The sequence below is a fragment of the Magnolia sinica genome, chromosome 18 (genome assembly GCF_029962835.1).
Source record: "Magnolia sinica isolate HGM2019 chromosome 18, MsV1, whole genome shotgun sequence".
In the NCBI taxonomy this organism is placed as follows: domain Eukaryota; kingdom Viridiplantae; phylum Streptophyta; class Magnoliopsida; order Magnoliales; family Magnoliaceae; genus Magnolia; species Magnolia sinica.
This window is the reverse complement of record NC_080590.1, coordinates 8,551,076-8,566,553: the sequence shown is the minus strand read 5'-3', so window position 1 is coordinate 8,566,553 and position 15,478 is coordinate 8,551,076. Positions and strand designations below refer to the sequence as shown.

The 15,478-nt window shown below is 38.0% G+C and overlaps 2 protein-coding genes across 5 annotated transcripts; both read right to left on the bottom strand.

Moving 5' to 3' along the window:
- Positions 1 to 38: 38 nt before the first annotated feature.
- On the bottom strand, positions 39 to 2,036 carry LOC131233760 (pentatricopeptide repeat-containing protein At1g08070, chloroplastic-like). Its single transcript, XM_058230549.1, has one exon. The coding sequence runs from the start codon at positions 2,034 to 2,036 to the stop codon at positions 39 to 41; it is 1,998 nt and encodes a 665-aa protein (XP_058086532.1).
- A 2,268-nt stretch (positions 2,037 to 4,304) lies between these two features.
- Positions 4,305 to 9,212, bottom strand: LOC131233328 (protein LSD1). Of its 4 annotated transcripts, XM_058229999.1 has the most exons (7): positions 8,931 to 9,062; positions 8,369 to 8,522; positions 7,332 to 7,445; positions 6,136 to 6,249; positions 4,992 to 5,101; positions 4,739 to 4,792; positions 4,305 to 4,664 (listed from the first exon to the last, which is right to left on the bottom strand). In XM_058229999.1, the coding sequence occupies exons 2-6, from the start codon at positions 8,424 to 8,426 to the stop codon at positions 4,757 to 4,759; spliced, it is 432 nt and encodes a 143-aa protein (XP_058085982.1). In that variant the 5' UTR covers positions 8,427 to 8,522; positions 8,931 to 9,062; the 3' UTR covers positions 4,305 to 4,664; positions 4,739 to 4,756. The 4 variants fall into 4 exon arrangements, with proteins under 4 accessions (XP_058085982.1, XP_058085983.1, XP_058085981.1 ...); XM_058230000.1 differs by lacking the exon at positions 8,931 to 9,062 and adding an exon at positions 9,071 to 9,212 and having other exon boundaries at positions 4,305 to 4,792; XM_058229998.1 differs by having other exon boundaries at positions 4,305 to 4,792.
- Between the last annotated feature and the right edge of the window lie 6,266 nt (positions 9,213 to 15,478).

Genomic DNA, 15,478 nt, shown 5'->3' with positions numbered 1-15,478 from the left:
ACTTCCATTACAGTAACATACCTATAATTCCAGCTACCTCACCAATAATCTCTGCAAGAACAAGAACCATCTTTGAAATGGTGGAATCGGCTGCGATCCCGAACGATAATCTCTCGTTGGAAAACCTTTGAAATGTATTTTATAGCAGAATGGCAATCCCCACAGACTCTAAGGTTCTTCATGATTAGCATCTCAGTACCCGGCATTGTCTTCATCAGCCCAAAACAGATAGCTAACTTCTCACTGTGCTGAGAGACTGAGTCTTCCTTCTCTTCCTCATCGATATTCAGTAACACTTCCGATGTTTCCACAGCATAGCCTGCCGATTTCAATCTTTGAATGACATGATTCAACATCAAATATATGTTTTCAGATTCTGGGTGCGAACGGTCTCCGACCAGGAACTCGTGTGCAATCCCATCCACCACAATAGAACTGCAACCAGGCATTTTCCGGATTCCTCTTTCATGCATCAGACTCCTCACCTTTCTCGCTTCTGCCCACTGCTTTTGTCCAGCAAAGATGTTTGACAAAAGCACGTACACACCATCATTGTCCGGTTCAATGTCGAGGAGGCGCTTTGCTGCTTTCTTACCGAACTCTACATTGTTATAGACTCTGCATGCACTAAGCAAAGCCCCCCAAATCGCGCCGTTGGGTTCCATGGGCATTTCTTGGATAAAATTTTCGGCTTCCTGCAGAAGCCCAGCTCTGCTAAGAAGATCAACCATACAACCATAATGCTCTAATTTTGGTACAATCCCATATATTCTTCTCATGTTTTGGTATTGTTGGCGACCCTCTAGTACGAGCCCTGCATGACTGCAAGCTGACAGCACCCCGATGAAGGTAATATCATCCGGTCGGATTCCAGACATCAGCATAATAGAGAACTGATCCAGAGCCTGGACACCAAGACCATGAAGGGCGAGGCCATTGATCATGGTGTTCCAAGATACAATGTCTTTTTCAGGCATGCCATAAAAAATCCGATGAGCAACATCTATCTGGCCGCATTTTGAGTACATATCAATCAGTGAATTCTGCAAACTGATAGAAGGATTCAACTGGGCCTTACTGATATACGCATGAATCCACCTACCCAAATTCAAGTCACCAGATTGAGCGCATGCTGAAATCACCGCCAAGATTGTGATTTCATTCGGCTTCTGGTTAGTTTCAAAAACCATCTCCTTAAACAGTCTCAACGCCTCTTCGCCACAATTGTTCTGTGAGTATCCAGAAACCATAGCCGACCAAGCGACCACATTTCTCTCAGGCAATGCATCAAAGACATGTCTTGCCAAATCGAGTTCCCCACATTTCGCATACATATCTAATAGAGCAGTCCCGAGAACAACGCAGACTTTCATACCCGATTCGTCAATGTGAAAATGCAGATTCTTGCCATAATCCAAATCTTTTAGATCTCCACAGGCAGAAAGAACACTAACCATGGTCACTTCATCAGGCTCTAGTCCTTCTTTCTCCATCTCATTAAACAAAATTAAGGCCTCTTTTGGGTAATGATTTCTAGCATACCCACTAATCATTGTAGTCCATGCAACTTGGTTTTTTTGAGTACCCATCTTTTCAAATACTATCCTTGCTGAGTTTAGATCCCCACAAGCTGCATACATTTTAACTAGTGTAGTTTGTATGTAAAGGTCAGAATCAAGGTCCAATCTTACAATCTGACCATGTAAGATCTTCCCTTCATTGAAAGCCAGTAATTGGGCACAACCTTTCAGCAATGATGGGAATGTGATTCTATCAGGGATGATTTTGGATTCTTGGAGCATCTCAACATAACCCAAGATTGCCACTTTGGGAAAGCTGTGGTCTACAAAGCCTCTTATGATGGTGTTCCAGATTACTATGTTGGGTTGATGGATGTGGTTGAAAACCATGCATGCATATGTTAAGCTTGTTGGGTCTGCTGAGAGGGAATGGGAGATGAGCTTGGTGAGGGATGGGGTGTGATGGATGAATCCTGTTACGATCATTTGGGCATGGATCTGATGGACATCTTTCATGTGTGAAATTTTCTTTTCCAAAAGAGGGAAGATGGGTGATGTTTGTGCCGGAGGAGTTGGGTTATGTTGAAGAGAGAGGAGTGAGTGGGACATGGTCTCCTTGGGAAATGGATACAGTAGAAAACCACCCTTTTGAATTTTGAAGTGAAGGGGGCAGATGTTTTCCAGTCAATGATGGAAATAACCTTTGTTTTCTGCTGTGAAAATTCTTGTGGCTGATATTAGTCTTCTATTTATGTCAGTAACAGATATTTTGCTACCTTGAGGAACTATGGCATCCTTTTTTCTTTTTTGTTTATTTTTTAGTTTATTTTATTATTATTTTTTTTAATGATCTAATTTGTAAATGATAGAAAGTTGTAAGCTTGCAGCCAAACAAATGGAAAGATAAAAGGAAGATGAGGACAACCCATCTAGTTGGCCCTACCAACCGATCAGATTCCCCATCCATTTTTAAGGCTATTGATTGAATGGCAAGGATCATCTCATGGGTTTTCCTTTTAAAATGTTATCCAAACTCGAAAGCGACCATTAGATGGAAGTAGCCATCCAATACGGCATCACATCATTTTGCTGTCTTGATTATTCAGTCTCAAAAATATCAAGTGGCATATAGTCAACCCGATTTCTTTCACTAAACTACAGCCTTATCTCAATTTGTGGAGAGAAGAATCTTTTTATCGGTTCGTCGTCTGTGTTTTTAACTAAAGGCCTATAGCTTTGAGTTAATTACATATAGGGAATTTAGGGCCTGTTTGTTTTGCCCATTTCTCTGATAACGTAAAATAATTCTGTCATCTTTACTATAAAAATATCTATCTAAACAACAATATTAATTTATTTTGATGATGATTTCATATTGAAGTAATGTAAATTTGATATTATTATAATTTTACCATGGATAAATCAATCAATATAAAATTACCATCATTGCAGTCAAATACAATTTTTGCCAAGTAATTTATAATCTTTGTTCATTTCTTTTTATTTACTTTTGTGATAGGCAAAACAAATAGGATGCACTAACCATTTTCAAAGAACCTTATCTCTTGTCTGCATACTTGCGCAGTGGTTAAACCATGTTTACGAGGCTGATACAGTCTGTTGAACATTGCTGGAATGCCATTTTAGTGCGTGTGTGTGTATATATATATATATATATATATATATATATATATTGGCATTACAGTAGCATGTATGATGCTAATTAGAGTGCTAACGCAGGTATCTCGTTCTGTTTGAAGCTCCTAAACGATGGAAAATAAAGCAGATTATTATCAGTTGTTGAGGTAAGCCTTTTTTAGAATAGCACTGGCCCCATCACAGCTTTTTCTTTTGGCTGGTTATGGCACCATAGTAGTTTCCATAATTTTCATATGTTGATTCTCATGTTTAACTGTGGCGAATGTGCACCAAGGAAGCAAAGATAATCCGATGATAGGAGCCACATTGATTGGTCCCTATCAACAGTCGCTCTCTGAATGAAGAGCAGAGCAACAACCTGGGACCATGCGCTTATTCATACCGTAAAGTGGAACATCTAATTAATTGAAAAGATCCCAGTGTCCATTTCCAGACAATTAAAATTGTGGCCAGTGCAGAACTGAATTGACGAATGATGTTACAGATGGTTATTGGAATCATGGTTCAAAACATTTGTATATTCGTATCATCCCGGCCTATACGTGTTGGTGTTTTGAAGAACAATGTGATGCTTTTTCTTTTCTTCTCACATTTCTTTTTTTTTTCTTTTTTCTTTTTTTTTTTAATTTTTAAAATTTTTAATTTTCTTTCTTTTATTATTATTATTGTTGTTTATTTTATTTTATTTTGCTTATACAGCAGTTTGTATGTCGAAATTCACATGGATAAGGCTGATGTGTAGTGTGTATTAGCTGATCTATATGGGTAAAAATCCATTTTAGAACTGGCGGATATGTGCTTTGATACCAACATTTCAAACCTTATTCAAATTGGAGGATAAGAACCTAGGATCCAAACACTTGGCCAACAGTGACAAAGCATGCGGGCACAAACAAAACAGATGCTGGCTTGCTGTAACTCGAACAACTCTCAGAATTAGTAACTTGATAACCATTCAACTTCAAGATTGTACAAAACAATAAACTGAAAATGAAAATGCTTCCATTAATGGTTTGATGGATGATGAATTATGAACTTAGTGCCAGTTCAGATATTGGTTAAGGAATTCTCCCCCACATGCCCTCTTGTACAGAAGTTCCACAAACATGCCGCGAGAGAACAAGCTTCAACAAAAGTATACACACTGATAGTATATTAGTACTTGGATTGTTTGACAATTTGGGAAATGAAGACATGCCATGGCTTCTTCATGCCACTGACATACACAAATGGACTTTCCTCACACTGCTTACTATTAAATAGCAACAATCTCACTCTGCGCACTTGCAGAGAAGATGAAAGAAAGTTAAATATCAAAATCGGAGTTTTCTAACTGCACTTATAATATAACAGTTCCGTAGAATGATCTTCACAAATCAAACCTGCCCAAAACTACTTATTCAACGAGAACTCCAATAGAAAAAAGAGCTCTTTACATTTAACTTTTGGAGAGTGGAGTGGAGTCGCTAGAGCGGAATTCCTCACCTATCAATAACATAAAATACTTTAGGCACTAAAATGAGGAAGAACAAGCTTTTTAGAAGTCCGAATTTACTGACTATGCTATTCCTGGATTTTCAGTTACTGAACTTCTGCTCGGTGCTTGCGGAAGCCTGTGCAGCCCAAAACATATGCATCGAAAACAACATGTTAGCAGTAAAATAAATGGATATGTCATGTATCGTTATATCATTAATCTAACCAGGGAAATTAAAGACATAGTTCACAAAATTGCAGATAATGAGTTAATGCTGACGATATATATATATATATATATATATATATATAAAATTAAAATCGATGAATACAGACCCCAACTGATGTTACGAAATTGCAAACTGCGCATTTCACAGATCGTGCTCCGTATTGGTACATCAACAGCATATGGCAGTTTCCGCAGTTCACATGTGCAACCTGATTTGCTGCCACAAATTATATGTAATGTACTTAGCACCCCATGCTCCTTTCTCAAGTGCAATGTCTTGGCTGTTTTACTTTTAGGGCATGTTTACATTGTACTGGAAGTGAAAAGGAAACGAAAAATAATAATCATTATTTCCATGAGCATTATTTTCCCTCGGATTCCAACATAGGAAGACTTGTTTAGATTGTACTGGAAATGAAAAGGAAAGGAAAAATAATAATCATTATTTCCATGAGCACTGTTTTCCCTTGGATTCCAACATCGGAAGACTTGTTCAGATGGCAAATGAAAATATCACACCTATGAGACAATGGTCACAAGGTTTCTTGTGCTGCTATGAAGAAGTACAATGGTTGCTATATGAAAACGTCTCTTTTCTTTGTTATCCAAACATCCCAAAGTGTCACATCAATGGAACACCTTCTAATTTTCCTTTCTTTTCCCTTGAATTCCATGCATCCTAGCATATGCTTCAGATATGTTTGGAAACCACGGATTCCATGTCAAACAATGGAAAAAGAAATGGGTTTGCCTTTGATGTGATGATTTGTGCTGTTTAGATGGCAAAGAGAATGGATTCCTCCAAGCAATTATTACACTTTTCCATAACTTAGATTCTTGGCACAAGAAACTAGGAGAGTAACGTGAGAGAAATATGAGATTTTCACTTGCTATCTAAACAAGAACTCAAAATGGGAATCTATGTTTCACTATTTCCCATAGAAATCATTAGTGGATAATTATTATTTTTCCGTTCTTTTTGCCTTGGATTCCACGTATCCAAGCATGCCTTTAGGGAAAAAGGTTATGGAAACATGACTAAAAATGCCCCAAAATCATATCTAAATTTCTAGCTTTTTGCTGACAATTGCAAGGCAGCCATTCTATCAAGATATAATGCTGCCCCTTATATCATCTTAAGATCATAGTATCATCTTATTATGATCTTAAGTGTTTCATCTCTAATCCACATGCCTTTGTTTAATGACTTTCTGTCTCTTATAATGCTCTTGTGGTATCATTATTCCTTACCTTCCAACGCCAAGTTAACCGTGTGACAACATGAACATTGTACACTGGTTGCCCCACGAATGTACATCAAAAGAGTGTGGCAGCCTCCACAAACCAACTGAGCCATTTCCGTTCCTGTCCCAAATCCAGATAATTTAGAAGATAAATAGAAAGGATAATGCAGCAGCCTCATCAATTTTGCATTCATATTTGAGAGTTTTGCTATTCCAGCAAGACAGCTCATGTACAAGCCACCATATATGCCAGCATGGCACGTGTCTACAAGACCCAATCCATCCATCAGGGTGATCCTACTAGATAGATGCCCTGCCCAAGAATCAGATCGGTCCAGTAATCAGGCATACCACTGTTTACAGAACTGTGCGGTTGAAGAAAACTTAGCTGAAGTTTGTTAAGCTGATTGAACTATTTCTAACATCACACCCACCTAATGAGTGGACCAGCCTGATCTTTGGGTGAGAACATTTTGAAAGTCAGAACCCACCTGGTGGCTGACTTTGATATTGTACTTGTGCTGGTACATGCGGTGGCTTGGACATTGTATCCCATTATAGACAAGTGTAGGCATAGCAAACCACCATATTTGAAGATTTCCTTAGCTGAAACTAGTGTAAAAATACACAAAGAAATATATTGAAAGTGTACATAACTGCCAAAAGTCTAAACTACAAGAAGAAAGATAAACTAAGGTTCCTCCCAGAGAAGTAGTGATGTATGTCCAACAAGGGTGTTGGGCAAAACATTTTTCAAATTTTTTAAGAAGATAAGAGTGTCCTAGTTATCTAGAATTTCTGCTACTTATTTCTTGATCTGAGGTTAATTTCCCAAAATTCCTTTAGCGTACAATACACGTAGGATAATAAAATGACTATTATAATCCAGAAGGGGCCATATCACAAGCTATTCACATGTTGATTGCCTACTCATCTTTTTTGCAGGCCCAAAGTTTATCCAAGAAGAAGCAATCATCCAGTAGTAAATCCACTTTCCATCCTACCATATTAAGGTTTTTTCACCATTCTAATTTTCTAAATCCAAAAACTAGAAACTCACAGTAATCCATGTAGCATGAAAGATAACATTCCATATTCTACTAGAAGTAGAAGATAAAAGAATGCCCACTTTCTATTGATACACTATAAACTGCAAGACATGAATACAAAAGAAAATAAATATCAATGCAAGAAACAAAATACCCGGAGGTGGTACTGGCGTCACGGCATTGCAAACAGCACAACATACAGATGTTGCTCCAAGTGGGTAGAGAAGGAGATTCCGACAGCCAGAACACACAAGTTGACTCTGCGCACCTGAGGAGTGAGGAAAGTCTTTTTGAATGAAATGCATCAAGCTTAATATCTACATGACCATATCTCCCAGGACGAAGAGGCTACATATAACTGAATTCCAAGAAAATCAACTAAAGGAGCATGCATAAGCATGGAAGAGCTGAAAATAAGGGATAACCAAATCATACACATACTGAAGCAAAAATCTCAAAAGCATCCCTTACCCAAGGTAGAGAGCTCTAAGGTGATTCGAAATGCCTTGGTTAGAGAATCTCATCATATTTCTTAACTTATGCCAAGGGTACCGTTTGGATTGACGTCAATCCGAGTGAACAAAAGCAATACATCTCTGTTTTTTTTTCCTACTCTATCAAGAGCCAAAATTGGTGGTGTCTACAGATGGTATGCCTTTTACAGTGTTGAATCTGAAAAGGTATGTTTTGAGCAGAAAATCAAGAATTCCGAAAATTCTAATTTTCACTATGACTTCAAAATTCTCAATTTGACGGCTATGATTTTTTTTTTTTTTTTTAAAACCTTTTCATCCCAAACAGCACCATTGCTTGCCAAATTCCTTCAATACAGGGGCCTAATTACATCCCTCAAACACAATCAGCTGCTGAAAACCACATCTCTGAATTTAAGGCAGTAAAGCTTGTTATCCATTACCAAGAACAAGGATAATTTCCATGAAAAATAAGAAAATTTCCAAACAGTTGTACACAAACACCAAAAAATCGAGTGGTTAAATGCTTGCACAATATATTCATGATTTTTTCAGAGATTTTCTTATAGACAGTCTTTTACTTGAAAATTGTGGTACGAACAGAACAAATCAAGATAGTGTGAACGAATTGAGATGATAGCAAAGACCATAATCCAAAATTGAAACAAATAGAAGGAAATCCAAGCTAGCATCTTGTAAGAATTTTGACTGAACATACCGTTTGGTGGTGTAAAAGGCACCGGAGGTGTCGGATATGGGGCGAGAGGAACTGGCATTGCTTACCCGACACGGGTTTCCTTGCTTCTCACTAATCTATGAACCTGAAGTCTCAAGAAAGCTAAGGAAAAGCCTCATCTCCCATTCCCATCACTCTGTAAAAAGAAGAACTATAACATCTCAGATTTTCCTTTTCAAGAACAGGACTGAAAAAAAAAAAAAAAAAAACGGACAAAAACATAAAAAATCCCAACATTGACATCGAAATTTCCAACAAAAAGCGTTGGACGAGTTTAGACATCAAATACACATGAGCACTGTATTAAGCACTGAAATCAATAATTGAATTGCAGATGAGAGAAAAACAGATTCTTTCCAGATAATTCCACACAAGTGTATTAAGAGAATATCATAACAAATCCAAAAAGCAAACACCCGCATCAAAGCAGATAGAATAAAGCTCAATTCCAGCAACCCATAAACCAAACAGCCTCAGAAACACTTGATAATGGCAAAAACAGTAGTGAAAATAAATGAAATCAGTTGTTGGCAGCAGCAAATACCTTTACAGGTTGCAGATGAAGTGAAGATGAGAGAGAGAGAGAGAGAGAGAATCTGGTGTTTGGATAATCTAAGAAAAGAGAAGTCACAGGAAAAGCTTTTTAATTGTAATTATTGTTACCATCATTTTTATTTTTATTACCTTTTCTAGTTTGAGTTCTTTGATTGGTGCAATGTGTGAGATTTGAGTTGCTTCCATTTATGTTGGTGGCATTTCAGGATCAGCTTTGTCAGTCTCTGACCCAATATCTCTCTCTCTCTCTCTCGCTCTGTATTGCAAGCACGTGAGTTCCACGTCCAACCACACGCTCCTTTAAATGGTCTATGCTGCACCACGTTGCCCAAACAGGACCATCAGAGCCGTCCCAAAAAGGAAGCTGCCGGGCTTTGAGGGACGCGGATTTCGTGCAAAGCCTTTTCCAGGGAGTTCCTGCGCTGGAAACCTAGGTGGTGCCTACTGTGATGTTTGTGAGAAATCTGCCCCGTCCATCCGTTTTGTGAGCTCATTTTAGTGGATGAAAGCAAAATTGAGCCAGATCCAAGCCTCAAGTGCCCCGCAATAAAGGAAAATTTGGGTAAGAAAATTTCTATCGTTGAAGCCTTCTTGGGATCGACAGTGATATTTACTTGCCATCCATATCGTTCATAACGTCATTCATACTAGGATGGCCCCACGAATATTTAAACTGTAGACGTTCAATCCTCACGTTTTCAGCTAACTTGAGTATTGGATCCGGATAATTTTTGACCTAATGTACTAAAATGAGTCAAAAAACGGATGGACGGGGTGGATTTCTCACGAACATCACGATGGGCCCCACCCCAGTGCAGGAACTTCCTGCGAAAGGCTTCGCAGGAAATCCGCGTCGGGCTTTGAGTGGAACAGCATGTTGGAGAAGCTAACAAATAGGAATGGTATTTCTCCAGACTCCCAAAGAAGAACACGCCAGGATTGCCAACGTGGCTAATATGTGCAGCATCTGGGACGTTCATAGGGTGGGCCCAACATGGTGTATGTCTGTCCGTGATTGCGATTATGATGCTCCACGCATCAGCTGAGCAATAATCCAAGTTCAATGCAGACCGTTGGTTGTTAATTTTCTAACCGCGTGTTTCTTTGTACATGTGTGCCAACCTGATGAGTGGACCAAAATTTTTTTCGGGCTGAGAAACATTCACCGTGGGGATTATCCAATGAAAGTCCTGGATCCATCGCACGTGTGCATATTTGGCACGTGGGACGCGTTTGTGTCTGGTGTTTGGAGAGCGCGCCGATTAGAGATGGTCCATCCGTGGGTCGAGTCGGACGCGGATTGCCTGCCACCCCATACTTCAAGTAATTCATGCGGTCGGAAGCGAGTGGAGCCACCCTCGTGTGAAATCCACCCTGTCCATTCAAAATAAGACAGATTCAAAACTCAAAGTGGGCCACACAACACGAAACAGTGTAGATTGAACCTCCACCGTTAAAATATTTGTGGGCCGTAGAAGTTTTAAATCATACTAATATCTTTGGCATTTTCAGTTTATCCCATTGACAATGACCCCATGAATGGTTTAGATGGCATATAAACATTAATGGACCCCAACAAGATTTCAACTCTAAACATTTTGGCACATGACGTCGTGGTGACATGAGTGAGCCCGGAAGGATAAGGTGAATTTCTGACAGCACAGATTGCGCAGCAGGTCATCATGCACGGTCTACCTGTGCCAGGAAGCGGATTGACTGGTGTCCCACACACAAGCTATATAGCTGCTGAAGGTACGTGTCGGCGAGGACGAGCACCGACGCTCCTCGAGCTCCAAGTTGTACGAACGGTGAAAGGAGATCAAAGTTACGTGGCCCAGTGATGTATTTATTATATATATACTTATATATTTTTAGAGGTCATTTTAGGGCGTTATCAAAAAAATAAATTTTACCCAAAGGTCATCTGGACCGCACCACAAATAGAAGCGAAGGTAATGATTTTCAGTGTTAAACAACTGGCAGGGCTCACCATAATTTTTATTTTTCATCCAATCTGTTCATAAGGTCCCGAAGACTTGAATGAAGAGAAAAAAATAAATCTCACATTGATCCAAAACTACTGTGACCCCAAAAATAGTTTCAATGGTAGACGTTCAATCCGCTGCTACTTTTTTCAGTGTGGTCAACTTAATAGTTAGATCTGTCTTATTTTTCTTCTCAAGCCTTAAGACGAGCTCACCGAATGGACGGGCAATTTAGATAACACATACCTCATAATCAAATTCACAGACCTTGCTAACATCAATACAGCAGCTATACACAGCTAGTTTGAGTTACACCAGCCGATCCGCTTCTCCTGTGGCAAGCTGGCATGCGTACCTACCTAATTGCCTTTTTCACACCGTCACCGTCACCACTCCGGCATACTTCCGTCATAAATGATGGTTATTTATGAATAACTTTCAAACATCTTTGTATGACGATACTGTTTTACTGCTTTCCCATACGAGATTGTTGGGATGAGTAATTCATCTGACAGCGAATGTCATTCAATTAAAATAATTAAAATAAGCGATATTATGTAATATTTAATTTAGGTCCTTATAATGATATTTTTATGAAAAATAAGAGAAGACGGAAAATTATGATGAATGGTCCACATGCATTTAAAATTATTGAGTACAATTAATTCAAAGTAAATTATCCAACTTACCGATAGAGAGTCGGGGAAAAGTGTAATGGATGATCCACAAGCACTCAAAGAGTACTAAGAAACTACTTACCTGGTATATAATTAATTTAGACTCAATCTTTCAAAAATATAGGTACCACTTTAGATGCATCATGAATTAAAATTTTAGTTATTTGAGTTATCTAGCTATTAGATTGTTGGGCATTTATTAGACGGTTAAAAAAGAAAAAAGAACCGCAATTGTCTTATTTAAAAAATAGGTATCAACAAGTCAGAGGCTATGATTGTGCAAAAATTTTGATTTTCGGAGAGTTAGTTTAGATGGTTTCACAATTTTCAATTTAATTTGAGTAGTACCATTTCCAAGGGAGTGACACTACTCTTTTTCAAGAGGCAGGGGTTCAGTGGAGTTTATCATGGCCTTGTCCATCTATTTTGCCTAATGATTTGAGGGGATGAGCCTAGAAACCTTTGTATATCCCACCGTGATGTTTATTTTCCATAGTTCCTGCTGATGGGGTCACTCTAACTGATGAAGGGAAAACACAAATATCATCGCCCTATAAATATTTAATGTTGGGCGTTCAATCTCTATTGTATGGTCTACCTGAATTGATCTGCCTCATTTTTTGGGTCATGCCCTAAAATAATTTAGCAAAGTTGATGGACAGAGTAGATAAAACACATTTATTATGGTGGCCCCACAGAGTCCGTCCAGGCAAAGGCAGGACACTATTCACGCCTGTTTCTAAGTGCATGGGTCCTTACTCTTGCTTCATTGATAGGCTCACAAGAGATTCAAAACTAGGTTAAGGGTTCGAATACCACATGACTTGAAATCCCACTACGGCTGAGTGTGTGTAGGATTTGTATGCGTCTGAAAAATTTTAAAAAGTGCACGCACATCTAGCGTCATACGGCTGAGTGTTTGTATGAAGGGAAATCACGAACATCGGCTTGATCCAAAGACTTTTATGGCCCTAGGAAGTTTTTAATGGTGGGTATTCAATTACCACTTTTGTATGGTGTGGTCCAACTGAGATTTTGATGTGCCTCGTTTTTGGGATCGTGCCCTAAAATAAGCTGGCAAAATGGTGGGATAGTGTGGATTTCATACATACAATAAGGTGGGCCATCTTATTATTTTGGGACAGCCTTGGGGATAGTATACATGTAGGTTATATGGATTGTACATGATGGTGTTATGTAGGCCATACTGTGATATATGTATTTTATCGACAATGTACATCCATTTTGCCAGTTTATTTTAGGGCATGAGACAAAAAAGAGCCTGATCCAAATCTTAGGTGGGCCACAACATATGAAAAGTGGTGATCCAATGCCATCAATGGGATGGTAGTGATTGCCTAACCTAGCAATGGTTGAATGATGGAGGAAATTTTTTTATGGCATGGCTCACCCATTAGATAAAAATTTACATGTGTAACCTACTTATTCGAGGTGACGAGAATATTCACATAAAGATAGCATTTTTTTCAAGGTCATTGAATTAAAAGTATGTTGTAGGTGAAAGATACCTGCAAGTGGTAGACTGTGTGAAAGATACCTTGTTTCAAGGCTCAGGTCTTGGCATGGATGCCCAAGTGGGGGTGGCTAACAGTGAAGTGTGATCTGACAATGGGTGTATCTGTAGGTAGGACTCTAGAGATAAATGGCCTAATATATGCTTAGTGTGCTATGTCATCATGCCTTGTAAGTCATTGCTCAACAAGGAGAGTTATATGATGCTCCACTTGAGTATGGGTCATATCTCAGGTTTTGTCTGTAAAGGTGGGTCCATTGGTTTCATGATTAACAATATTATCAACATGAGGCCTGTTGTGATTGAACTATGCATAAAAAATAATAAATTAAATATGATATGTTGCTGTGCTTCTCTTATTAGTTGTCCAATTCAAGGATATCAATTGAAAGGTTATGATTATTCTATTAAGAAAAATATAGTATATGGTCCATTGATTAAAAAATTATATTTGAGAGATGTATATGAATTGGGCATATGTGTGTTAAATTTGATGGCATGACAATAGCATGTTGTCTAATACTCTATGGAAGATAGAAATTGAGATGTAGGGGCAAATATGATAAATTATCAATTTTCAAATATTTTTGGTTTGTGTTTACTAAATAGATTTTTGTAAGAAAAAAAAAAGTGCTTAATTTCATAGATCATTACTTCTTTTTATCTAATAGATTTTTCATATTTATAAGTACCAAAATTCAGCACTTTAAGTTTTTGACAATTAAATTAATTTTCAACCATATCTTTTAGTTTACCAAACAATACCTAAAGAGGCCGTCCATAGCACAGTTGCCAACATAGTGAACACATATGACATCGTGACTGCTCAAAACACGACTTCATGAAAAAATGCCCTATTCTGAAAATAAAATTCCAATAATTTGGTGGGCTATACATGTATGTTGAATATAGACCAATGTGTGGCCCACCTAATAAGTGGACCATCATGATTTTTAGGATATAAAATCTTCATAATGGCTACCACCTAATGGATGACTCCGTCATGCACATGCATTCCAGGTTGGCATGTTTTCCATGAATTACCACTTCAACCTCTCCTCACATGAATAGCCTTTGTAGTTCTCCAATGATGTCATCAGGATGGGATTTTTCCACAGCTCAGAATTTTAGGGTGCTCATGTAACCAAAAGCTTTATGGAGCGTATTTATACCCAACCCATCATGGCTAGATAAATAACCTAAAAGATGTCACGTGGCCGGCATGATATAAATGAACTTCAAAGACAATGAGTTAATGATGTGTATATGTGGGAAGTGTTAAATGTTAGAGTTCATTAAAACAACTTTCCAGCAAACATTAAATGTTAGAGTCTCACTGAAAGTAACTTCTTACAAAGGCAAGTGTCTAGTGACGTAAAGATTCTTTAGCAAAGCTTTTAACATATATTGTGAATAGTAAGAGGAAGCATACGATCTCTCTTATACACGTGGCTTAATGTAATAGACTGAGCTTACATGAAATCTTAAAATGATTTGTATGACTAACCATGTAAATCTTTCACACAACTGAAGACTACACATGACCACTGTCCTTCCCAAACTATAAAAGTAGCACTCAAAGATGAGTTCGCTCTATATTGCTTATCTATTTCATCCTCAATGAAAATCTATTAATTTAATTATAGTTTCCTCCACCATTGTCCAATACCACAGCAAGCTTATAACCTTTCGTTTAGTTTTTTAGCTTAATTTTCTTACTGTCAAGCACACCATTATAGTATGCCATTAGATTAGTATAAATATCCACAACCTCATAATTGGATATCTAGATTGCTGAGTATAGATACCTTTGATCACATCTTATTGACTTTATATTATGATTGTCTGGTATTTTCATGACTATCTCATGATCGTCAAGGTTAGAGCATTGCCAAGACCGCCGCTGTTTTTTCCAGCACAGACCTTCATAGGTAATTTTCTCTTTTTATTTTTTATCTCTCTCTTTTTCTTCTTCTTTTTTATTGTACTTTATTAATATCTAATTAATAAAATCGATGATCAAGCTCTTTATTTATCTATTTTTTTATTATTTTATCAATTGAGCTATTCCCCACCAAAAAAAAAAAACAATCTTCATAGATTTCGTCATAATTTGGCTAATGTAAAAGCTGCCTCTAGCACCTAATTAATTCGAGTCAAATATGACTCTAGACACATTTAACAAAAATCTTGTCATTTATTGTACGTGTGGCTACGTGTCTGGATTGAGTAGCAAGAGGCCCCTTGATGTTTATCCCTTGTTGTTGAGTTTGATATTAGGTTGTGAGGCAGAAAATGATGGATGCAGATTGAGTCCTGCCCTTGCTAGGATAAGACAGAT